Consider the following 26,011-nt stretch of genomic DNA (forward strand, 5'->3'; position numbering starts at 1 on the left):
TCCGAAGAGCAGCAATGCGATGGAGAGAATCTCGGGGATCTACGATCGGTCCCGGATCGGGTATGGCGAGTTTTTTCCCTTTTCCTATTGGGAAGATCTCGCTGTTTGCTAGCGATCTTGGTGTTTGCATCATTCGTCGTACGAGCAAAATTGATTTTCCCCATGAGATGGTACGTGCCACGGCAAAGAAGTTTTTGTGTAGTTTGCATATCCTTTAGGCGATCATTGGTTTGACAAACGATGCTGTTGGCGCTTAGTGGCAAGTCTTCTCTTAAGTCATTTTACAAACACTTTCGATTAACCTTATTTGTTTTTTTGATTCCAAGAATGTATTCTTCTTCGTCTGACTGTGAGATATTTTGGTGATACGGTATGGAAGTCCTGATCCTTTCTAATTAATACTCGAAGGAATTCTTCAACTGCGGCAACTGAGAATATTTACCTATCCAGAAGTCCGTAAACTCTCTGAACGCTACCCTACTGAGCTATACATCACAATTTTATAGGCCTCGTTTCAAGGTACACGTGGCGTTGGGAAATAATTTGCATACTTCGAATTTAAATAATTTCTTGGTATTATTTAGCTAATGGGCAAAATTGTATATCATCAGGCAAATGTATCACAGAACTCTTGGTCGTGAAATAGGGTAATACACTCAAAGTTATAATTTTTACCAATTTTAAATCAGCCTATCCGGTAATATCCGGTAAGAAACCGTAGTTATGTTATTTCAATATCACGATCGAATGTAATACCCAAATTGCATACTTTTAGGCGCATGAAACATTTTTCAATTGTGTTATCGCGTACGCTCCAACAATTTGACAGCACATCGATACGCTGCCAGCGCGACAGCGCGCGCACTTTGTGTAAATGACACTTTAGCTGTAAGCCCATGCTGTCAAAACGCTGTCAGTGGATAAATGTAAACAATAATACGACCTTCAACTCTCTGTCGCAGAAGGGAAAAACTTTCTCGTGGCCCAGCTGAAGTGAGTGTGTTGGCTGGAACCATTTTTTTGTAAACCAAATTTTCCACTACATAACACATTTTACTATCTGCAGGTGTACTTCGATGAACATTTTGTGTTTAGATTTCGGTTACTTTGGAATAAATAACCCATCACGCAACGTTGGCCTTTAGGTGAGCTATGATAGCGCTTTGTGTGTGAACAAAAGATGTGAAAAATTGATTTGTGCAGTGTTAATTTGGTGTTATGGCAGCAAATCGCTTGGTAACAGTCGGTTTCATTGTAGCATAATGGAGCATTTTTCAACAAAGTGTAGCACAACTTATTCTTGTACAAGGCAGATGAAGTATTTCATTTGACCTCGGTTAATCAGCTGCGGCCGGTTCTTCCTGATGTTTTCACTATTAATAGGATTGTGACGAGAAAGTACTTCCCCCACTCCACTTCCTTAATTTACGCTGCGCATAGATTGGACTATAAATAAGAAAACAAGCATACACATTTCCCTTACGCATCGTGGATACAATTGAACAAACAAAGTTGCTTTTTTCGTCTTGCGTAAAAAATTGCTCTACTTTGACTGCATTGTGGTTTGAGAAGTGGGAAAATCATTTGCGTAACTTTACACTAATCGGTTGCTAAGGTAATTTCGGGTTGCTAAGAGTGTGAATCAAAAGTAAACACAGGAAGTTGTGTTGACAACATGATAATGATGATGATTGTAACATTCATTCGTTCCTTAATATTCTTTCCCGACCTGTTTTGCATATCGTTTACTAACGTTTTATTCCGTTCCAGTATTTTAGTAAGCATCGAACAGCAAAAGTAACACCTTATTCGATCCACAACGATTGAGGAGCATGCGCCTCGATGCTTTGGTCGCATGGTATCAGAAGAAGATCGGCACCTACGACAAGCAACAATGGGAGAAAACGATCGAGCAGAAGATTCTGGCCGGCATCAGCCATTTGCCGTTAAAAAATACCAAACTCAAAACCGAACTGATCGATGTCGACCTGGTGCGCGGTTCCACCTTCCCGAAAGCTAAATCGAAACTCTCCATCCTGACGGTGCTGTATCTGGCCGCACTGCGCTTTCTGCTGCTGCCGGTTTACGCTCGCTGGTGGGTACAGCAAACATCGCCCGGCGTTTTTCTACTCCTGCTCATGCTCTATCTGCTCCAAATGCTGAATCTCGGCGTCTACAGCTACTGTGCCCGTTCGGTGTCGGGTAGCAGCGAGAGTGAACCAAAGCTAACGACAGAACCGGTCGATCATATCGTCACAATATCGGACTTTTTGATCCCACTCGCACTGAGCTTGCTGTTGAGCGTAATTCATTCGCAAATCGTTGCGACAGCCTCGAACAGCAATGGATCGTCACTGTTTTCCTGTGGCAAACTGTCGCAAAAGTGTTTCTCCCATGGTTCCGCTGGTTCGGCAACACCGGGCGCTGCTAGTACCGGAACCGGTCCATCCATGACGGTACCGGCTGGTATTGGTACGTTGAGCAAGAAGCAACGTGAGCAACGCATCCGTCGCAAACGTCGTGTTAGGGCACACTCCGAAACGGCCCAATCGGCATCGGGACGGGTACCATCGGATGATCGTGATCGTAAGAAAGCGTTCGCTAGTGTGGGCGGCTCTAAATCGGCTACCAGTTCACCGGCCCGGATGGCCCCTAAGAAAGGTGCATGTAGTACGAGCAGTAGCACCAGCAGTGATGCTGTGGAAAGACAGCAACTCGAGCTGAACGCAGAACTGGACGTAAATAATACGCCCCGGGATGAAAGGCTTCGTATGGAAGACCGTGCACCAAACATTCACCGGACGGCAAATGGTACGGTGAACGCTTCACCAATAGGCGTAACAATTACATCGACAAACAGCTCAAGCGATCATTCACCACCGAACGGGCGCCGCACTGGTGATCATGTACGATCGGATACGATGCTTCTGCTGCCGTCCGGTTTGCGTCGGCGCAATGTAAACTGGGACCCAACCGTACCGGAACGCGGAACACGGCCAGGCACTTCCCTGCTAGAACCGGTTGTCGATGACGATGGGTTCGAAAGCTTAAATGGTAAAAGTTCCGGCGGTGAAGATAGTGTTGGGAATGTGTTTCTTCACGATCACAACCGTTACCGGAAAAGTCCGTTTGCAAACGACTGGCCGCCGAATGGTGCGTCCGGCACGAGCATAGAGTTTAAAGATCACCAGTCCGATTCCGATACGGATACGCTAAAAAATAGTGCTACCAGCTACAATGCTTCCACCATCATCCCGGAACTCGACGGACTGCTCGATCCACAGCGAAAGCAATGCATGGAAAAGGAGGTACTAAACATTGCTCAAAAGGATACGCACCAGCAGGAGAGGAAAGAGTGCAAGGAAACGGTACGGCAACGGCACACCAAGGACACAAGTAAGCAGCAACGGTGCGCACCGCTCGATGGTGCAAAGTTAAGCGGAACGGATGAAAAGCTAGGGACGAGCGGCAGCGACGATACGGACGAAGAGAACAACGAGTACGATTTGCATTCACCGTCGCCGCCACACATGCACCTACTTCACTCATCGCCACCGCTTCGCCATCAGCCGGTACCGGTACGGTCGTCGGCAGGCTCGTCCCCGTCACCGCACCATTTGCTTTACCTTCATCGCCATTCTGCCGTAGCCCAACCGACGGTCCATTCAGTTCATTCGCTTCATACGCATCAGCATCACTTTCACCATTCGCCCTCCGTACTGACCGAAGGTAATGGCACCTGCACACACACACGTAGGATGAAGCCTTTGTATGAAGTTGTTTAGTAGCAATTGACTAGCAAACGTTGATCTTTGGTAGGAAATTTGGAAACATGGTTATTTTACCCGACAGGACTGGTAGTAAATCTCACACCAGGACAATGACTATCCAACTGGGAGGTATACAGTGTCAAGGATAGCTTGACTCTGGCCAGTCCGTTGGTGTGCGTTATAAATGGCTCTGGATCTACACGACAGGATCGGGTATCGTATCCCATCTGGATCGTGTCCCTCCGTAGCAAGGACTGACTATCCGGCTACAATGTAAAATTAAGTCTAGTAAGCCAGAAATGGCTGGCATAACCTTTAGAGTTTGTTACTACAAGAAGAGAGAGTTAAGTTGATCCGTCCTGAGATCCTGAATGATGTAATTGGGCTTAATAACCCCAACGTTAATGACCCCAACCCCAATTGGGCGGTCCGGTGGTGCATGTGATAAACGGCGCCAGTCCACACGGCCGGACCGGGTTAAAATCCCATCCGGACCGTTCCCCCGTAGCAAGGATTGACTATCCGGCTACGTGGTAAAATAAGTCTAGTAAGCCAGAAATGGCCGGCGTGACCTGTGTAAGGTCGTTAAGCCAAGAAGAAGAAGAAGAATCCCAACGTTCATTGATGTGTAGAAATAAGCGGACAATCAATCATAGTTATATAGTACATTTAAGTTAACACGGCTTATATGGCTTATCTTGCATTAATGTTCACTGAGCAAGAACTAACCTTTGGCATAATTTCATCAACGCGGTTAAAAATCAACCAATTTTCTTCGTCCGTTTCTTTACACGACAAATATTTATCCGCATGGTTTGAACACAATTTTTTTTAGAGAACATGTTGTTACTCTTCAAAGTGTAATGGAATAAAATGCACGTGAAGAATGATTGAAGATCATCTATCTTTAAAGTCCTTGGGTACACACTCGGATCGGATACAAGTTTCTATAACAGACAACGGCACAACGATTTTCAAAACGAATAACGCCACCGTTCTCTACCATATTTGTAGGTGAAGAATGCAGCTACAGTTCCGAACTGGACCATTCCGATACGCAAAACGAACACTCGGACGATGATTACGAGCTGGAGGATGTACCGACGCTGATACTGAATCCGGCCTGCGGTGCGAACGATCGTGTCAGCTGCACCATATGGGAGGCACGGGAAGCGAAGAAGGCCGAAATGTCCGTGCTGGATATATCGTCTGCCATCATCGAGCGCGTCGAAGCGATGCCCGAATCGTGCGATTACGTTTACATCGGTGTCGTGCTAAGCGTGTTCCTATCGCTTGTGCCCGCCTTCTGCCGGCTGTGTGAAGCGACGGTCGATTCCACCAACTCGACCGAGGTAAACTTCTTCGACATGCCGGTCATCCTTTTCGAGAAGGCATCCTTCTCGCTGCTGGCCGTGCTGCGGTTCGCTTTCGGCGAAAGCTCTTGGGAACGGTTTGTGCTGGTGCTCGGATTTCTGTTACGGCTCGTGCTAACGTTTCTGGTGTTTTTCCTGCTCGCCGTAGCGGAGCGTACGTTTAAGCAGCGCTTTCTGTACGCGAAACTGTTTTCCCATCTGACATCGTCCCGGCGGGCCCAAAAGTCTGGTATACCGCACTTCCGGCTGAACAAGGTGCGCAACATTAAGACCTGGCTGTGCGTACGATCGTATCTGAAGCGACGCGGACCACAGAACTCGGTCGATGTGATTGTGTCGGCGGCATTCATTATCACGTTGCTGCTGCTTGCCTTTTTGAGTGTGGAATGGTTAAAGGATTCGGTGCATCTGCACTCCCAGTTCAATCTCGAGGCGCTCGCATGGTCATGTGCGTTTGGGACATTTTTGCTACGGTTCATGACGCTCGGTACGAAGATTAACAAAAAGTACAAGAGCGTTTCGGTGCTGATAACGGAACAGATAAATCTCTATGTTCAGGTTAGTTTAACGGCGATCGTTGTGACACGGAAGTGGTGAAGCTATTGATCGTTTTTTTTTTATTTTCAGATCGAACAGAAACCAAATAAGAAAGACGAGCTGATGATATCGAACAATGTGTTAAAACTAGCAGCTGATCTCCTCAAGGTAAATTTGAAAAGCTTGGAGAAAACGTTCCAGCAAAGCAAAAGTACACATAAATACTTTTATTTACTTTACAGGAGCTGGAATCTCCGTTCAAAATCTCCGGTCTCAGTGCAAATCCGTATCTCTACACCACCGTGAAGGTGGTCATACTGTCCGCCCTCTCCGGTGTGTTGAGTGAAATGTTAGGCTTCAAGCTAAAACTTCACAAAATTAAAATTAAGTAAATGGAGCAACATTAGATTTCCATTTTAAAAGAATGATTTCATCTGCCCGCCTCGTGTGTTTGGCAAACCCTTCAACGGACACGCTTGTAAGTGACTGTACTAGGTTTTTTGTTGTTGTTTTTTTTCCGAAGCATTATGTCTGTGTGTATGTGTTTTGGAACCGGTACGCGCCCGGTTGTGCAAAACATGGTTTAAAATTAAATGCTCCTCCATAGTTATGGAAGATACTCACCTTATACTACCTTTACCTGATGAATGGGGACTCGCACCTACCAAGCTATCCTCAAGCCTGCAGATTCTCAAGCCTCAAGATTTCTCTCGTTCCAACGTTCCGTAGCCGTAGGTTAATATGTAATGGAACATAGTAATAGTAGTGTAAGGAAGTTACTAGTAGCACACCTATAACCACATGGCAGCGAACTGCACTCGATAAGTATACAGGGTTAGTAAAAACCAAACTACATATAGAAACCATTGAAAGAATAGCATAAACGCACGATCCGTTGATCGGTAGTGTATAGAGAGAAAGAGAGAGAGGAGGGAGAGTTTGTACCGTCAATGATCATTGGCCGGTGCCGTGAAGTTAGCGTGAACTGAGATAAGTATAGTTTATTTTTATAGCACAGTAAACAAAAAAGGAATGCATGAATAGGAACAGGATTTTATGTGTGACAATGGTAGCAATGTGCAATTATGACGTTTATATAGAGAATGTAGCAGAACGCGTACGAGTGAAAGCATTAGGAAAGGATGTCGTTTTAAGATAAGCGTGTTCGTATTAAGATTGTGTATTTGCTAACTGTTTTAGACTGTGTGTAGAATGTGTGTTGTGTGATAGTGTGTTTCTGGTACGGAATCGGGAAAGCAGCAAAGTGGACGTAGCGTACGATGTTGTACTTGCGTTTTGTTTTCCAGTCGTTAACTAGGTGATGATGATGTTCCACCAGCACTACGTTTGCTATATTTTAACCTCGAAAATTAAAATCTTAAACGTAGGACAATTGCGTGTTCCCTTTTGACTGGAGATGATTGACTCGAAAACAATCCGAAAAGGATATTATTGCTTTCCCAATAGTGGTGCGATCCATTACTGTTACACGTGACGTTAGTTCCCACCGTTTGGTGGTTGAGCAATCGTTCTTGATTACACCGGTGTGACGGATATAAAAAGGATGTCGGATGTTCAAATCGAACCACTCATTGCTGTAGTGTAGCGACTGTATAGGCGAGTGCCGCAAGCAGTATGAAGAACAAAGTGTCCATCAACTCGATCATCTCGATTATTGAGATGAACGTAAAGTTCTATCGGTTGGTCGGTTTGGCACCGTTCGAACTTAACACGAATCGGGTACGGCTATCGAAACCATTCTGCTGTGCGGTTGGCGGGTTCGTAACACTTTACTGGACGGCGATGGTATCGTCGATCGCGACCAGCAATCATGCGAACGATCGGATCTCGCGCATCTCCAACTACTTTCAACTAATTACCAACGCGATCATGCTGACGGCGATCCTTCTCACGCCGGCATTTAGATTGCGCAATTTTGCCGAAGTTACTCGCGCTTTGCGTAAGCTGGAGCTTGATCTGCAGAAGAATTCCATCGGAAGTAACTTTCGCCGAATGGCACGGTGGAACACTGGGATCATTTTGGGAACGCTAGGTGTGTTGCTGCTGGTGACCGGGTTTGATTGTTACGTGACGGTATTTCGTGGATCTATCCGGGTGGATTATTGGATCATCACGATCCTGCCCCAGTTTGTAAACGTGATCGCCGTCACGCAGGTCATTCTGTTGCTGCTGTACATTAATGGACGGTTCCGGATGCTTAATCAACTGCTAGAGGAAGAACAATATCCAGCGGTGGGAAGGTCGGGATATGAGAACTCGAGCCGACTTAACGTGGCGAGGGCGAACGATACGAAAAAGATGGTCCTGCATGTGATCGAAGTACATGGTTGTGGGATGGATGGAGCAGCGCTGAAGCATCTGCAGCTTGCGAAGGTTCTGTATCGGTACAATGATCTGTACGACATCTGTAAAATGCTGGATCGTTACTTCGGCTTACTGTTTCTGCTGACATTCACGTCGATCTTCATTGTGACGACGATACAACTGTACTATAGCTATACCATACTTTACTGGTTTACGGGTGAGAATGGATTTACCATCTGGTCGCTGATGGTGTGCCTCAACACGATCTCGATCAATCTCGGAGTGCTGCTAACGATCGTACTGTTGTGTGAGAAGATTTCGAACAAAACCAAGCACGCGAACGATCTGTTGGCTGATTTGCAGCTGCGTGGTTCACGTCATCTATCTTCGGAGGTAAGTGGACAGAGTTGGAGTCGATTGAGGACAAAATGTACACTTTTTCACTCCCTCGTTAGGAAGTCATTAAGCTGACGATACCATTTCAAGCACCGAACAAGGTGTTTAAGTTCTCAGCGATGGGATTTTTCCAGATTAATTGTAACATGCTATGTGGGGTAGGATATTTCGATATCGGTTTGTTGTGTAATATTGCTAACCTGGTGTCTCTTTTCCCGTACGCAGATGATTGGGGCAATCACGACGTATTTGGTAATCTACATTCAATTCTACATCTTGTACGCGGATGAGGTGAAAAAGTCAATGTTTGTGTCTCGTTTTCAGATTTGAATTTCAGTGGTATAGTAAATTCGCCATTTCTGGAATGTTGAATTTCATTTTGTAGGCTGAATGTGAATTTTTTGAAAGTAATATTTATTCTTCGTATGGTGTACAAGTTTCAATAAATAAGAACTTGGTCCGAAAGCTACTTCTTCTATTTTCATGCCCTTGATTGCTTTTAAAAACCGCTTAGTTATGCAATGGCCGTTGAATACTTAGAGTGCGATCCAATTGCGTGATATGAGCAGGGTAAAATAAACTATTTGTTAAACAAATGTTGTGTTTTGAGATAGAAGCTAGTGTTCATTAAGTGAAAATCAATGCAAGAACAGACATGATGATTATGGCCACGCTTTTTTTCGTTTTATTTTTCATTTCACTTTCGACAGACCAGCACAATGCTGACTTCGGTGATGGTACGTGAATGGATTTAAGCACCTCTGCCAATTTATCATAGCGGATCTAGTAACTAAATTAGTAAGAATATGTTTCTCTTCACTTCAAAATGTATATGGCCCAATGGCAGACATATTGAATTAGTTTAATGGAGTTGAATATAAAGAGAACCTTACAAATGCAACTCTAAAAAATAAACATCGCCGAAATGTTGACTTCAATGCGATGTTTTACAAATAAATGAAGCAAACAAAACGAAAAAATAAAACACGTTTCGTTTGAAGTGGATAAAACAATTGAATGTTACAAAGTTTTGATAATTTTAAATTCTTTAATGATATTTACATAACAAAAACTGTTCGCAAACTTCCGCGTCACGAAACGTCATTATAACTTCGAACCGCATGTCCACGTGATTGACCAGCAGTGCAGTAACCAACTGTCAAACAGCGAAAAAGTGCACACATACGAAAAAAAAAAACAACATTCGTTCTCCCTTCGCTGCGATCTCGTGTGTACGGCAGTGTGCAGGAATCGTGTGCGATTGTTTTCTGTCTTTTGCTGCATAGCCTAGAAATTCCCTACCCGCTACATCCGAATCCCCACAAAGCATAGTTAGAGCGAATCTGGAGAATCCAGAAATCCCGTGCCCTTCCGTGTGTTGTTTGCGTGCGAACAAGAAGCTGTCCGTGGGAAAGTGCTACGTTGCGCCTTCGAAAATTGTTTGCGAAGCTACCGTACAACCATCAGCAACTTGTGACACCACTCCCGAGGAATTGTTGTTTGCCCGTGCAGAAACAATCGTTTTATCGTACGAAAACGTTGCTGTGAGGAAAGGTTTCACGTTCATTTCGGTGTGGAAAGCCAACCACACTGTTCGCGGTAGTAGAGTGTTTGATACCACTAGAGCGCAGTTTGCCATCGCAGTCTCACCCCCACTCACAAATCAAGTGTCCTCATTTTTCAGCCCCGAGTAATTATCGATACGTCAACAACGGTGGACAAACGGTGATTTCGCTCTGTTGGTTCACTGAAAGTTAAACTTCTCTGCCCGTGATCTAAGGTGCGGTCTTCATCGCCATCTAACGTAACTCCCACGAACGCTAACAGCTGTCCGGTGCCAGCGGGAGTTCCCAGCCATCGCAGCGCACCCATCAAACGAATCATCAGTTTGCGAAGTCGGGCACACACAGTGGAGACGATTCGTGCGTTGGTGGTGAACGTGCTTCGGAAACTGTAACCGGACCAACAAACAAACGATTCAGCCGGGAATCGTTAGCCTACAGCGGACGCCTTCCGGACGATACATTTAGGGCCTTACGTCGTGTGATCAATTGACTGGTCTCATCATCATTTCGGACGCTAGGCGTAGGTTTTGCACGGTGTGCGGTCTCGCGTGCGATTGATTATTGGCTAGCGTGTGTGCTTTGAGTTCGTGATTGAATTTTATCGGCCTCGGCGCGGCGGAATCAGATCACGTATCAAGGGGGGTGTAGAGTGAGTTGAAGAAAAAAAAACAAAACAAACCTTCCCCATCCCCACAAAACAATGTCGAACGCACAGGAGGAAGAGCAACACCTGCGGGAATGTGAATCGTACATCCAGACGCACCGGATTCAGCGATTGCTGAAGGATTGCATTGCGCAGCTGTGCGTGTCCCGGCCGGACAATCCGATCGTATTTCTGCGGCAGTACTTCCAGAAGCTGGAACGGGTAAGTGGCATTTGGCAGTTTTCCATAACACACTAGTAACGCGTTTAGTATGCAGATTGGAAAATCTGTAAACAATTTCTATAGATAGGGGTTGTTCTTAGACGATCACTGTCTGCCTGTTTCTTGAGTTTATTTGTTTACCTTTTTCTACCACATAATTTAGAACTAAATTCTTAATGCATTGTATGACATAATGTTGCATTTAAATCTCAAATTACACAACCGACACTTGTTTTTCGTTTGATCAGTATGTTTGAATTTGTTTGCAATACGATTAACTAATGAAGATGGATATTTGTACGCTTTACCCAATTAAAATAAGATTTCAAGTGAACGTACACATTTTAATTTAGAAACCGTTTTTAAACTTAAATTTTATTTAGAGGTGAAGGGTACGCTTTTCAAAATGATTTGTTGATGATCTAAATCTTTTGGTACTAGTTTTACTTTCTTACGCTTCATACTCAAACCAAAATGTGCTAAGTTGATTCAGAAGAGATATTTAAAGCACCTACAAACTCTCTAATGCCAACACGTCGATTTTCAAGCCTTCAATTTCCTGAACTTTTTCAATGTTATCATCAATGTAACGGAAGTCGATGAACTACCCGCACTGGGAAAATGTTAAGCGATTTCACGACCTTCTTCGAATGCATTGTGCCGCCTTAATTTGTTCGGGACAGAATAGATCACCCAAAAAAAAGGCTCTACAACATTATGCAACGATTCCAAAGCAGGGCTATCATTGCAAAACACAAAATGTTCAAACAAACACGTTGCTCAATTCGGTTCTCCATAGTTATAAATCGTTAAAATACTTTGCCGCGAAGTAAACAAACAGCTGTCAAACGCATATTAGTTGACAGACGATACTTATATTTGACACAAATGATGCATAATTTTACTATTGCCTTCTACCGGTTCGGATGAGTTTTGATCAGATATAGGTCAGATCAGATAGTGAAGAACTCTGCAAAATTGTTGTTGGCTAGGAGTCGCCTGAAGATTTACATTTACTTCTTCCGCTCCATGACAGCCCAACAATTCAATGTAGTTTTTCTTTTACTTTGCGTAAAATTATGACATTAGATTCATATCGATTCGCCATATTGAAACTTCACAGTTTTAATAATTTTTTTATCGTAACCTACCTTCTCGTCGAACCTAAAAATTTTTGTGTATTAAATTTCAAATGCTTTGCTTCTCTTACTTTTGCAATCCTATCAGGATTTGATCTACGATCTTCGGTGTAGCACAAGACCAAGATGCCCACTTGAACCACGTGATCTTTATTTTTAGTTAAAGCTGGTTTATTATAATTTTAAAAACCGTTATTCTTTAAATCAAAGTTCCCAGTTGATATCAGATGGTATTTTATTTTGCTAAGTTCCAATGCTATTTCATTAGAATAAAAAAAATTGTGTTAAAATTTTATGTGAAATCTAGCACAAGAAGTAAGCTTCAAAGTTATTGAAGCCCTACCTTAATTAATGGATTCTATATTGCTTTAATTTGTGATAAATCAACACTATCCAAATGACAAGTGACTAAAAGTAAATTTTCCAAATGGGTTAGAAAGTTTCATGCCGTTCGTATTCATATTTTACGGTTTAATTTACGGGATTAATTTTTTTTTGCAAGAACTTCAACGTATTCGTTAAATTTGTTCCATTTTGTTCTATTTCGTTCCCCGCAGAGCTCAGTTTTGTTCTAGAAAGCACTAGCAGACGGTTTTGTTTGTGTCCTCTTTCAATTTTGCAATATATTAATCATTCTACTGTTGGGGCAGAGCAAAACAAACAAAAAAAAAAACAACATTGCTACGAGTTTCCCCTTTGTGCGAAATCTCACGGCGATCAAGTAGGTCCGGTGAGTTTGATGATGAATGATGCTGCTGCTGCTGGTGCTGCTGTACGTATGTACGTACCGCGCCTGTCCTCCGCGAGATAGTTGTGACCTTGTGCATTACGTCGCCAAGCAACGACTGCATGTTGTATCGGGCGGTACCGAGTGGACAGAAGCCATCAAACAGGCGGCAGGAAGTGGTGTTTACCCTCGCGCAACGATTGTGCATGTAATTGTACGATTGGGAGGGAGTTGGAGGATGGTTGTTGTATGCAAAGTAAGTGGAAAACAAGAGATTCACGCTCGTGTTTGTGGCTGCTGTTGGTGTGATTACTGGTGATCGTAATTGTCGACGAGAAACTGCATCATGGTTGGGGTAGGACACACCAGCTAACACACCGTACGAGCGGGTGAAAAAAAGAAGGTCCGACATGATTGTCGATCGCGATGGTCATGATCGTGATCGATCACATACATATATTCCGGTTGCCCGGTCGTATGGTTGTTGAAAGGTGAGAATTAGTTGTGCAAAATAAGGATATGTCCCTTTCTGACTTTGAGAATGATAGCAAGCAGGAGATCTATTCTCATAAATTGTTATTTTGTACAAAAACTAATAAAAAATCGTCTCTTAACAGTAGCATAAGTTTATGGGAATTTTACGGGTTAGCTATCTTTAAGTGGAGAAAGGCAAGTTTTTTTTTGCTTGTTTAATATCTCACCATTATCATCCTCAAGCAATGTCACTTCCACCGGAAAGAGTTCTACAAGAGTGTGCACTTTTCGAACGCTTTCACAATCGTTCACAGGCGCAATCAAACGATCAGGGAGCCTGATGCTATCAAGATTGCAGTTCTGTACAATGTCGTTACGATGCAGACAAGATAGAACTGATTGATGGTTTGTTTTATTTTTGTGGTAAAAAATGGTTAAAATGTGTAAACGCCGAAACAACTTCCGCAGATAAATACATTTTGTAAGGTGCAAAGAAACAATAAATTTGGCGCGACTTGGTTCGTATTTGTTTGAACAGTGCAGGAAGGAACGTGGACAACTCGTAGGATCTGTGGTAACAAAAGTTTTTAATTTTTTCGAGTCGTTCTCTTGTTTGATTAAAGACGGCTGACGGTGTAATATGTAGATTTTTTTTTAGTGAATGCTTTAATTTTTCGTTTTTGGTTTATCGTTGCAAACTTGAGTTTAAAAGAAAACTAAAATTATTTTGACGCCCTAATAATTTGCCGTAACTGATTTTGCAGTTAATATTGACTCTGTCATTTCCGAACTGTACGGATGCTCAGACACCCGTATAATCGATGTTGCACTATAATTTTTGGAATTAACAAAAAAAGGTAAACTTTCTCATATATTGCATATCACTATATCTGGCTAGGCTAGGCATGTCCATTTGAAGGTATAATCACTCTAGAGTAAGTAAAAAAGAATGAAAAAGAACTCAAAAATGCACACGTTTTACAGGACCCTTTCCTTACAAACATAAAACCATCATATTCGAAACATTAAGGGAAATTTAAAAAAAAGATATGTAAATATGTGGCGTTATAAAAATAGCAGGTTATTTACCTTTTAATTGCTAACAAATTGATTGAAGTTTTAAAAAAGTTGGAAAAGCGATTTTTGAGTGAAAATTTGCTACAATGTTGCTCAACAGAAATCATTTTAAAAATGGAATCATCTATGACAGGTGCTAGAAAGTTGTTTAAAGAATATTTGATGAACGTTTAAATCGATCAATCAATTCTCAGATCCCCAAAAAATTCTGCATAGCGATTTGCAAAAAGACAACAGATTTTCTTAAAATTTTAGGTTCTAGAAAAGCTACTATTACCGAATAAAAACTACATATACATCGATTTTATCGAACGTATTGACTATATGTATATACCCCTTAAAATGAAAGTTGCAACACGACAATGATCCTAAATTTGACACTAAAATTGTAAATTGTAAATGGTTTAACGAAAACTTTGAATGTGTCCAAATGATTTTCAACTTTCAGAGTCTATACCACGACTACAATAAAGTTGATATTCAAATTAACCATTCGCATACGTAATTTAAAATAAATAAAAACACAAAAATTATATTTATATTAGTTGCACATATTTTCTTCGCAGGTAAAATGTTTTTTTTTTTTTATTTTGACAGAAGCAGAAAAAATATAATGTTTTGTTTTTCAAATTTCGTATTAAAATGTGCCCAATAACCTATTACCCAGTTATTCGTGCCATCTTAAATATCATGTGTTTTATTAACTTTTTCCAAGCTTTTTATTTGTTTTGTCTGATACTGTATCGTTATACAGTTTTAAGATTTCTTAAACCATACAAATATTTGAGTATGATTGTGCTATTATTTTAAATCGATAGTCTCACATAAGGTATGATTCATCTAAACTAAACTCGTATCCAACACAGCAAGTAGATCCAATATTGTTGCGTGTAGAACATTATTTGCTAAGCTGGCACATAAGAAACAAAAAAAAGAAAACTAAACGAAGTGGATAATGCGAACGATAATCGGTTTCATGCCCATGCAGCAGCAGAAACAGCAGCAAAAAAGAAATCCTATCCTCCATAATACGTACCTGGAAGGTTGTGCTATCTAGAAAAGCGATCCATTCTGGGTAGCATTCTATACGCCGGTAACCACTGCAGATGAGGTCATCAAAAAAGGGGTTTTTGGGGTGAGCAAGATTTTCCTCAACAAAATGTGTATTAGAACCACCATGGAAAAAAACGGTGGAGGGAGACACACCATGATGACGGAACGATGACGTTACGACTTGCTGGCGACAGTGGGATAAGCTTTGGCATGGAATTGATGCTTGTTCTCAGGGTTTTTCTTTTACAACTCATCAGCCCCGTCTTTAACTGTCGCTCCGATAAGCGTGTTCACTTAAGCAGAGGTTGATAACATCTTACCAAAAGCTCCTTAAAGTGTTTCAAGTGGAAGTGATAAAAGATTGGCTCGACACGCGATACCGATTAAAGAAGCTCTTTATTGGTTCTGCACAAGCTTGTCAGTTGTAAAGTTGTGTTTACTTTAAGTAGTTCGTGCATTATTTTATCACAAATCGCATGGTAGTTAAGTAGTCTAGTTGGATTGCTACACGACAGGACCAATTCTGAATCTTATCTGAATTTTGAACTAAGGCCAAGTTAAGGCATTAACAGGTCAACAGGACTCGACAGGACTCAACAGGAGGTTGTAGCGCTCAAATAACTGCTGCTATATTTGCTCAGAAGCTTATACTTCAGATTACAACTAGCTTAAAGTGTAACTAATAGTTAGTACATTAGGATTTCAAATGGACCAGAAGCTGTAATTCACTTTTAATACCCTTTCCATTCAACTTGATTAATGTAAAAACGCGGTTTAAATACACGATAAGCTGTGTTGGTGTGTAATTTGCTCTCCCACCAAACATCTCCCACAAGATTAAATTATCTTCCGGTTCGTATCTGTGATCTTTGGGCACCAAATCGGATTCAACTTTTCCTTCCAAAAACACGTTGCCTGCCGCCGGGTGCGGTCGTCTATTTTGGTCGAAAGGTTCCTGGAACGAGCAAGCTTCTTGTTCCATATTGCTTTAGTACCCCCACTCGCACCAAGACTGGAAAAGGACGATGTGTTGGTTTTTGTTCTTGTTTTTTTCTGTTTTTCTTCTTTTAGTCAATGCGTCACACTATTTCCCAATGAAGCATGGGTTCGATTGTGCTTTCTTGCGTTCGGAACGTCTGGTATATGGTGTGGATTCTATGACACAAACAACGAACCAGAGACGACATCTGGATGTTGGCATATTGAAGATCTCCTCTTACAATATGTTCTCAAGCCCGGGGATAATGCCAGTGGCCCCATGACACAATGATTCCAGAAAAAGGTGGTCAAAAATGATGAATATTGCAAAGTTTTTAATATTTAGTGTTAGTAAAAATATTAAACAAATGGAAAGTATAATTGTACATAAAATTATATAAAATTGGCAAATAAATTGGAATGCTGATTATCCGGTTACAGTTTTAGTGGGTGTCGGATTATCCGTGCAGCTCAGAAATGACAGTTCCAAAAGCGATTTGACATATTAAATTCAAAACTGATCAATACTGAATAGTGTGTACAATTTATAGTTGTTTTTATCCTTCTTTAAACAAGGATTTATCCCATTGTTTGCTTCGGTAACAGGTGTTGGTAGGTGCTTCGTTGCATCCATTCCTAACCACCTTTTTGTCCATCCCGTTTTTTTTGCAACGGTCCGATGTTGATCCACGTTGGAAGTGAAACAACAATCCCTTACCCTGCAGTGTCAATCTTCTGGCCAATAAAACGTTGCTTAGTGATTTCCCAACGCAACGACACACTATATTTACCTGTTTGCCATTTCCTGAGCTTCAGCCTGACGGCCAAACTATCCTTCCATCTTGTTGCTGTCCTGTGAAACTTGTTCCTTCTGTGGCAGACAGTGCCTTATATTGACGGAAATCCCACACGGCACCCACGGCAACGTATTGGACGTCGCCATATAGGTGGTGTAGACTAGAACAATGTTCGTTGCACAACTTTCGCCTCCATGGAGAACCAGACACACGTACACATTTCCCGTATTGTTCCGGGGAGTCGTTTGCTTGTTGAAAATATTCATTCACTTTTCGGATTTCACCACAGAAACAAAAGCTTGAAGTTTGTTGGTCGAAACATGTTTTGGCTTTGCATTTCTTCTATACCGGAAAATTTTCTTTGTTCCTTTTTGTTAAAAAAGGAAAAAGAAAATGTTCAAAACCATTCATTAGCGAGAAATTGTTATTAAAAATTAATTTAGTGACTTCTGCGCTTGTAACGATGTAATAAATGAAGGTAATTAAGGTTTGCCGATTCATAAGGCGTAAGGGCGTAGGATGTTAAACGGGCAAGATATTAAAAATGTATCATATTTTGTACGGGCCAAACACCCACTATGAACCCCAGGTCGATGTGCGGATCATAATCGATTGTGCAGAAGCGCGGAAGTTTTACCATTAAAATGTGCTGTCCAACAGAGGGGTGAATAAATCGTATGGTGGGTGGATTGAAAAGTTAACGATGGATAATCAATCCAATTTCGAACTTTCAACACCCCACTCCATTCCCCCCGATAGCAGTTGAGGCTGGGAAATGCTTTTTGTGACATCGTTTCCAAACACTCATGCGAATATGCGACGTGGCAAGTTCGTTGCCACGTCTCCACACATTTTTACCAGACCGCCAATTATATTTCCGCAGCTGACAGTAATTGTGACGGTGGGTGGGAAAATGAGCTTTATCGTTTTTTTTCGGGCTGTGCTGGATTATTACAGCCAACGATAATAATCACACGAATCGTTTTTGTGGCGAGCCAAGTGTGTGCGCTGAACTTATTGAATTTAATAAGATTGTGTGGTATTTTAACAGATTTTGTGTTACTCATCTGTTTTTGCACTATTATTCATATTATTTTTCATGGTTTCGCAATAGATACAACAAAGGGCAAATTAATCGTACAAATGAATAAGATAAACGCGACAGTTGATACTAAAACACAACATGCGTTACTGAATTGGTAAAAGCTTATATTTGTTCGATTTACTAACCACAGCGTAGTAAATGTCAAATGACCTATTTTGTTTATATATCAGCGGATTGAGGAGTTGAAATAGAAAATCAAATAATCACATAAGGAAAAGGGATTAAACAAGCTATTTAGTTATCGTGCAATGTAAAATAATTTTCAGCTTAATGATAAAATGACACAAGGGCAACAAAGTTATAAATCTGACAGTTATTAAACTGTACACAGAATTCCATGTTCAATTTACACAAATTAAAAACAAAATGGTTCGTGTTTCACTGCTAATTGCTCATCAGTTTATTGAAATTATGCTTATTAGGTTTATCTTATGGTTTAAAGCGATTCAGTGTAATGGGCTCAATACATTCAATTAATGGGGTCCATGATATCTCCCATTGAAAAGTCAGTATGGTTGAATCAAAACCAGAACCAACTGAATCGTTCAGCTTTATCAGCACACTATCTGGCCTTAATTAGTCGCCTGATATTTGCTCGATTGTTGGACAAATACCGTCTTAAGATTTAAGCTTTCTTACTTAAAGTATCATAGATTGCGGATCCTAACAATGTGTATGTTGCGGGAAAATATGTGACACAATTGCATTTCTATAAATATCCCCCCTCTTTTAAAGTCATCGTTAAGATGTTCTCACGGAAATGTCCGAAGTTGCAGCTAAGAAGGAGTGTCTTTTTCTTAATTTAACTTCCCTTTTCCTCCCCGTGATGGTGAGAGAATTTATTGATTTAAATCATTATATACCTTATCGTTATAAGTGAAGGCGCACATGCTTTATTAGACCACTAATCGTGTTAAGAAAAATCCCTTTTACCAAACTCGTACCGAGACTTGAACACTACCGATGCGTACCTAAACCTTGTAACCGCGTAACGCTGTGTAACGCTTCCATTTATGTTTGCCGTTACAGCGTGTAGTTAAACATAAGAGGCTCCAAAGAAAAAAAAGAGAAACAATCAAATGCAGCTCGTTATCTAATCTTATCTGTTGCTTCCTTGCAGTGGCTCCCAGTTATCGGCTGTGTTTTGAAATCGATACGAAATTAATACCTTTTTAGCGAATGCGAACGGTGGCCAGTTTCAATCCTCCCAAAAACCGTACCTCTAGCTATTTTACGGCACAGATGTGAATGAAATAGAATTACGGAATTGTTAGCCGCTACCGGTTGTTTACACCTAGGGCACCAATCCATCCAGTATATTCACTCTGCAAACGAATGCGAAGTATGCAATGTGTGTGCCTTGACATCTGACACCGTTCGTTGGTCCCCCGTCGCTAGAGGGCGTCATATATTGTTTGCCCTTTGGATAAGTTTTTGGCAAATGTTTGCTTTTGGGGCACGATACGGGAGAACGATATGGCGATTGTGTGTGGGTTCTTGCTATCTAATCACGATCCCTCGGAGACGGGGTGAAAAAAAGGGGTTCGGTTAGTGGGTGGCCAGAGATCGATAAACTATTTCACGGTGAAATGGAGCGTTTGTACCGATTGAAGATAAAAGTATCGATTATTAGATAAACTGATACAGGGCAACGGTAAAGATTGACGTTATGTCGGTGCGGTTTAGATGGTTCTGAAGCTTTCGCAGTAACAAACATGTGCATGTCTGTTAAAGTGCATATTAAAAGTGTTTATTCTGCGGCTTTACGTGCACTAGTGGAATAATTTTCACTATTAAAAAGGGTTGTGCTTCGTTCCATGTGTGGAGCTTCTGTTCAGTTTAAACTTTAAGATATTCCACCAAGAGCGTGTACTTTCCCTTGTGTACCGGGAAGAATAAACTCGGTTTTACTAGCACTTTGCGTTGGGTCGTTTCGGTAGGTCCCTGAAGTGATTAAATTGAAAATCCTCCACCTTTGAGGACGATGGGAAATCGACTGGGTGCACTGTTCGGCATTGAAAAGACACCCGGAAGTAGTGGAACCGATACTGGTGGTAGCTCGTCCAAGAATTACAATTTAATCGAATCAACGGACCACCATGCCCAACCTTTACCTTCGTCCGACGTCGGACAACCGGCGTTGGAACCATCGACGCCGTCTCCCGGGAGTCGACTCAATCGCGTTCGATCGTTTTTCCTTCCATCGTCCCGGGGATCGTCCACAAGGCGTCGTGATGCGAGTGATGAACCAACGGCTCGAGGTGGGTTTGGTATCGGAGGACGGACGGGTAGCAGACGAAGGTTTCGATTTTACACCATCCGGCGACGTACGGAGCAACAGCATCCAGCAAAGGATTTAACCATGGTTGGTGGTGGTGATGTTGTGGGAAAGGCTGAATTATTGGAGGGTGATGTGAATGAATCGTTGCTATCAGCTGGACAGAAAAATGTCCAAAGAACCAACCAATGGATTCACCGTCTGCCGTTGAATGATGGGAAGGAGTCGACACCGAATGAGAAGAGTACTGCCGATCTACCCAATGCAGTGTCAGATCCATCTGGCGAAATGAAGGTATGCTTTAGTGTGTTGTGGTTGTGTGTGAACGTGTACAATATGTATCTTTATGCATTGTAGAGGAAAAGATTATCAGATTTTTTTTAATATACCATTATGAAGTCTATCATGAAGAATAGGACGGTATTGAAAATGTCTACTTGTGTTCAACTTAAGCACGTCATTCAATGAGGATTTGGGATTTCCAAAGTCTCTTATTAACTGGTATAAAGTGTTCGTAAAATTGCATACTGTCAGGCGCACTGCAAACAATGAAATCCAGATAACGTCAATGAGCAGACACTAAAGGTATGCTTTTGATTAGCTCTAAAGTGATAGTATCTGATCTATCTCAAACTTTGAAATTTTTGAATTGTTACTGTATGTAAGTGTAGCTTTATTGAATAATCTTTTCTGCGAATTAGAAAATCTTAGAACGGTAATGTAGCTTCCTAAACATCGAATGGGCAAAGCGCCAGGAAAACTTTCATTTCCACGCCTTTTCTAGGAATAAGCAACATCAAGTGCTGTTGAGATATGAGCAGCTAGGTTTTGCTTTCTCCTACGGCTGTCTTTTCCACTTAGATGCAATTAATTACGAAAGTCCTTTTTCATTCAGCTACTTTTCTTGTTTGGTAGAAATTTAGCGCTTGTTATCGTTTCGACATTATTGGGCTCGACAAGACACGCTCTCTCTTGGGAAAAGTTGGAACTTTTTTTTTGTTCGTATTGAGTTTAACAAGAAAGTTAGACACAGAAAAAAAATGGTTGAAAGGAGTTTCCTATTTTTGTTTTGTTGAGAACAGGAATGCAGAAGATTTCTTTAGGAAATCATTTTTTTTAACAGGATAGTATCTATCGATCGTGATTGTTGCTTAGTGATTTAAAAAAAATGGAAATTTCTATAAAACTTTCTCTTTGGAAATGTGCAGGAAAGTTTAGTTCACTAATGAATTTACACCTTAACGAGCCACAGTTGGATGACTTATTGACTACCTAATTGATCTATTTCTTCCTATGCCATTACAATATCAATTGAAGTGTGAATTCAGTGAAAGCTTTTGATAATTGTCTGTCTGGATAAAAATCCTCACCTATGTCCGGGCATGGTTGTTCCTTTTGGAAGGACACCTGTTGCGTTGCATCATGTTGCGCATTTTATGAGTTTCCATAGCATTCGTAAAGCTTCGTGCCTTTGCAACACTCGGCATATTTCGGGAAAGCTTCCATTTGTTTACCATGTTTGTGAAGTTTTCCCTCTCGGCTAACAGTGGCGCTTTTCCACCAATTTAAAAGCTTTCGATCGAAAGCTTTATCGCAAACAAACGTTTTGGAGCAGGACAGTGCTTCTCAAGTGGATGGAATAATGAATGAATGTGAAAGAAGTGGAAAACAAAACAAAAAAACAACCAGAAGAATAGATTAAGAAATTTGACTTTTTACTTAGACTTAGACACGCGGCTGAAGCTTGCGCTTTGCTGCTTCATTTGCATATAAAGCAACAATGTAGAAAGGATATGGTCAACATAAATTTGTAAAATATAGCAATATAATTCCAACTAACAGAAATGTTAATCAAAATTTAACAAATATTTTGTTATTTAGGTGGATCGAAATAAATGATTAAGATTTATTCTCATTGTACCGTAACTGTCAAAATTTTGTTTTATTTTCATGAGGAACAAATTTGTTTATGTTTCAAATGATTTTTATACATCACTGACTGTAATTTACGTGTATTGGATTATTTGTGCATTTGTCTGTAACTTTTTTTGTTATATTTGTTGTTTATTAACTACTGAATGTTTTATGACGTGTTGTGCTTAATGAATCTTATAAAAAGAATCATTCATATGAATCTTCATTGAAGAGTCATTTAAATCGAGAGTCGAATATCAAAAGATTAATGAATCCTCATAGATTCCTATTCATTCATTTAGTTCATAGATTCATTCAGTTTCAACAATCTGAATCAGATACATCCAACACTGTTTTTAATTGTTCATATTTTTGGTATTTATTATTTTTATAATTGCTAGTCCAAATAATTTAAAAAAAAGACGAGACATGGTATAGAGCACAGCCTTCACTGGTAGCTACCCTCTCCAAGTTTTTGGGGGGATGTATTATGACGTCAATGACTTTTGCGTGCATTTACAAGGGTGTGATGTAGTAACGCCCGCTGCTGATGTGTTAGTATTCACCGGAACCACCGGTACCATATCGTAATGTAATCCCGAAGGAAAAATAGTACGGCTAGTATGGACACTATCTCTTTCAGATTCGCCGTTTGGCAACAAACTGAAGGTCATCAACGCGGCAACCGAAAGGCCATTGTACGCAGACACACGCAATGGACGTTAGCATATGACGTTTTTTTTTGTTCGTTGCTTTCCGTTCGGTGAGAAGCTTTCACGTGCACATTAGTAGTAGTGTAATGTTTTGAAGGGCACGCGATGGAGTCTCCATTTGCTGCCATATCACTAACACTTCCATCTACTATCCACAACGGAATGGATCGAAAGCTCTCTTTCCAGACCGTGGGAAAATTGTGAGAACCCGACAAAGTTTTGTTATGGTGATTGCGTAGAATCCAAAAAGCAAGCGTTCTCTGTGTGTGTGCGTGTTTCTAATGTTTTGCCTCGTTTTGATCAACAGCGCCAGGACACGCTACTGATTAATTCATTCGCAAGTCATAATGCTTTCTCTTTCCATTCGCTCAACTCCCACCGTCCTGGGAAGGATCGTTTCATTCATCTCACTCTTGAGATTTTTGCATTGTTGAAATTCTACATCACCTTCAGTCACGTTCGCTCTTACTCTCTACTAATGGTGCTTTTCCGCTTGGGGAAAACATTGTTTCACGAATTCCTTCGCGTTTGACGTTCGACTCCGTGTTCGATGGTTTAGCATCCTGGCGGGAGTGTTGCGAATCAATCGCGTCAGTTCTTCGGTGGCACTTCCAGTGAACAGTTTGTGTTGTGGTGTATGCGTATTTTTTGCGGCATCGTTTGAATTTTTCGAGCGAAAGGAATTGGAAGGCGAGCGAGCACTTTTTTTCGTGTGCCGTCCATACAGTGCGATCCGCTCTAGTCGGTGTAATGTTCCTTCCACTACTCTAATCAGTGCGTATTGTGCGTGTGTGAGTGTGTTTTGATGTATAAAAAAACAGCTGTACCTGTGTGTGAACAGTATGTACAACCGGAAACGTACAAAATCAGGACATTTCTGGCATTGTTCTGGAACACATTTCCGTGACCACTCTCGTATGTCTTTGTTATCTAATCTTGGGTTTCGTGTAAGATAGTGGTGCGGCACGGAAGAAGACGAAAAGAATGAGAACTTCAGAACAGACAGCTTTGTAATGTGTTCCTTTTTTTCGCAAAGAGTGGTCTTGCCGCCAAAATAGATAAATAAATTGTCTTAATATAGTAGTATTTTGAATTTTACTATTTTTTTTATTCACTTTGAATTATTTTGACGTTATTATACGCAACTTACAAACAGAAAAAAGAATAAAAAGGGTTAATTACTATTTTCTTGTAAATTAATATTTTCTTCCTTAAACAAAAGTTTAAAAAAATAATAAAACAGTTCTTTTCGTAATGGAAAAACATAAGCTAATTGTTGACCCATTCTTTACCTCAATCTGATCTCAATTGGGTTACAACAAGATATTCAAAATACTGTTGCCCAACATATAATCGATCGCACGCGTTCTTCTGAATCACACCGGCATGTGAAGTGTCGATCCGATTGTCGATAGGCTGTCCCTTCCCACCGTGAACCAGCTGAGTTTTCCCACGGTTTATTTCAGCATTGCGTTATCGACCGCGTTTATCGAAACCGCATTAGAATCTTGTCCGATTTCTCCTGAGAAAGGATTATATAGAGAGTAGGTCGAGATTTGGATCTGATTTCCATTCTAGGAATTAAATTGATTTACAGCACACTCGACGATTATGACGCATTTTCTATTTTGTTTCACTTCACCTTCTCGCGTAGTCGCGTTAGGGTAGGTGTAGTGTACGGCAGAGACATACCTGAACAGGACACCAAAAAACACCCTGTTGCCGTGCTTATCGACGTCACTGTATCCCTTTCTGTGTGTTTGTGGTTTACACCCGTTGATTTCGTCATTGGATACAGGTTAACTTATCCTGACGCTATGGTGCCTTTATGGTAATTAATCATTCGTTTTATGAACCTCCACCATACGCCATTCGGTACCTGTGTTTCGATGTGTGACATTTACCAAGAGTACTTAGTATGTGTCACCTTCCTGCCAACTCGTTTTTGGGGGTGCTAAGTAGAAGCTCCAGGTGTGATCAGGAGGGTCGATTTATGGCGGGGTTGAGCGATGACAAAAGTATAACGAAACGAAATATAACATTCGGTAATTACGGGATGTGCATAGGTGTGAGCGAGTAAGTGCTGTTTTCTTTCTGTTTAGGTGACACAATTAATTTACGAGTTTGACGCACGATGTTGGCTGGTTTGAAGTTAATTTATATACACGCTAGAAAAGCTCGTCCACATGCATTAGCCTATGGGTTGTTGAAGGGATTATATATTGCATTTTGTTATTGCATTTTCCCGACGATACGCAGTCTTATAAAAATCTGGCAAAAATCAAATCAATATACTAAAAAAATGATGAAGATGTTTCAGTCAAAAGATTATTCCTATCTCCTTGCAAATACCCATTCGTTTCTTACTCAAATTCAGTATTTCGGTGAGATTTCGCCGAAAGCCAGTGAAGCGATTTTCCAGAAATTTTCTTCAAGAAAATTCCTTGTTCCTTACAAGAATTGCTCTGGTACTTGACAACAGCTTAATTTAAATTGAATTAGTTTTGATTTGTTGCGAAAATACTTACAAGTATTCAATCAAGCACCGACTCATCAAGTACTAGTTTGAAGTACCTTCTTTCATAAAATACCACATAATTTTTTTTATAAAATACGACGACTTTCATAAATTTTTGAAATTTAATTATTTTTAATGAAACGTCAGTCTTTACCGCAAAGTTGATTTTTAAAAGCGTTCCGAAGAAAGGATCACGGAAGCGTAAACTTTTAGGTTTTTATAGCAGTCTGTAGTAGTTCTCCTTTAAAAAAGTCATGAAAAAAATATTACAGATATCATAATCGGGTTAGGTAGCGCTCTGTTATCGATCGAATAAGACAAACTGTCGAATAAGAAATTAACAAATCCATACAATAATATGAAAGTGCTCTATCAGACTGAACAGATAAAACAATAAATATTGAAAA

General features: G+C 40.8%; 3 protein-coding genes across 6 annotated transcripts in view; all 3 read left to right on the plus strand.

Annotated features, from left to right (window-relative positions):
• Positions 1–769: 769 nt before the first annotated feature.
• Positions 770–7,073, plus strand: LOC125771946 (protein phtf). Of its 2 annotated transcripts, none has more exons than XM_049443156.1 (6): positions 770–993; positions 1,067–1,145; positions 1,771–3,396; positions 4,785–5,701; positions 5,771–5,848; positions 5,923–7,073. In XM_049443156.1, exons 3-6 carry the CDS (start codon positions 1,833–1,835, stop codon positions 6,070–6,072), a joined length of 2,709 nt encoding a protein of 902 aa, XP_049299113.1. In that variant the 5' UTR covers positions 770–993; positions 1,067–1,145; positions 1,771–1,832; the 3' UTR covers positions 6,073–7,073. The 2 variants fall into 2 exon arrangements, with proteins under 2 accessions (XP_049299113.1, XP_049299112.1); XM_049443155.1 differs by having other exon boundaries at positions 771–993; positions 1,771–3,729.
• Positions 7,074–7,196: 123 nt separating this feature from the next.
• LOC125771983 (putative gustatory receptor 2a) lies at positions 7,197–10,609 on the plus strand. 2 transcript variants are annotated; one of them, XM_049443234.1, is made up of 3 exons: positions 7,197–8,398; positions 8,461–8,559; positions 8,627–10,609. In XM_049443234.1, the coding sequence occupies exons 1-3, from the start codon at positions 7,316–7,318 to the stop codon at positions 8,729–8,731; spliced, it is 1,287 nt and encodes a 428-aa protein (XP_049299191.1). In that variant the 5' UTR covers positions 7,197–7,315; the 3' UTR covers positions 8,732–10,609. The 2 variants fall into 2 exon arrangements, with proteins under 2 accessions (XP_049299191.1, XP_049299190.1); XM_049443233.1 differs by having other exon boundaries at positions 8,461–10,609.
• Positions 9,600–26,011, plus strand: part of LOC125771991 (cAMP-dependent protein kinase type I regulatory subunit) — a 53,159-nt gene continuing 36,747 nt past the window's right edge. Inside the window, exon 1 of one of the 2 annotated variants that reach the window (XM_049443254.1) lies at positions 9,600–10,831. In XM_049443254.1, the coding sequence (XP_049299211.1) occupies positions 10,667–10,831 (165 nt within the window). In that variant the 5' untranslated portion in view covers positions 9,600–10,666. Of the gene's footprint in view, positions 10,832–22,789; positions 23,861–26,011 lie in introns of those variants that run through there. The other variant, XM_049443257.1, reaches the window with a different exon arrangement.

Source organism: Anopheles funestus, chromosome 3RL (assembly GCF_943734845.2).
Source record: "Anopheles funestus chromosome 3RL, idAnoFuneDA-416_04, whole genome shotgun sequence".
Lineage (NCBI taxonomy): Eukaryota > Metazoa > Arthropoda > Insecta > Diptera > Culicidae > Anopheles > Anopheles funestus.

Excerpts from the sequence above, each read along its gene's own strand:
- LOC125771946 (XM_049443155.1), top strand. The coding sequence starts at position 1,833 with ATGCGCCTCGATGCTTTGGTCGCATGGTATCAGAAGAAGATCGGCACC. Across the intron at positions 3,730-4,784 it reads GCCCTCCGTACTGACCGAAG|GTGAAGAATGCAGCTACAGT; the intron begins GTAATGGCACCT and ends CCATATTTGTAG. Across the intron at positions 5,702-5,770 it reads AGATAAATCTCTATGTTCAG|ATCGAACAGAAACCAAATAA; the intron begins GTTAGTTTAACG and ends TTTTATTTTCAG.
- LOC125771983 (XM_049443233.1), top strand. The coding sequence starts at position 7,316 with ATGAAGAACAAAGTGTCCATCAACTCGATCATCTCGATTATTGAGATG. Across the intron at positions 8,399-8,460 it reads CACGTCATCTATCTTCGGAG|GAAGTCATTAAGCTGACGAT; the intron begins GTAAGTGGACAG and ends CTCCCTCGTTAG.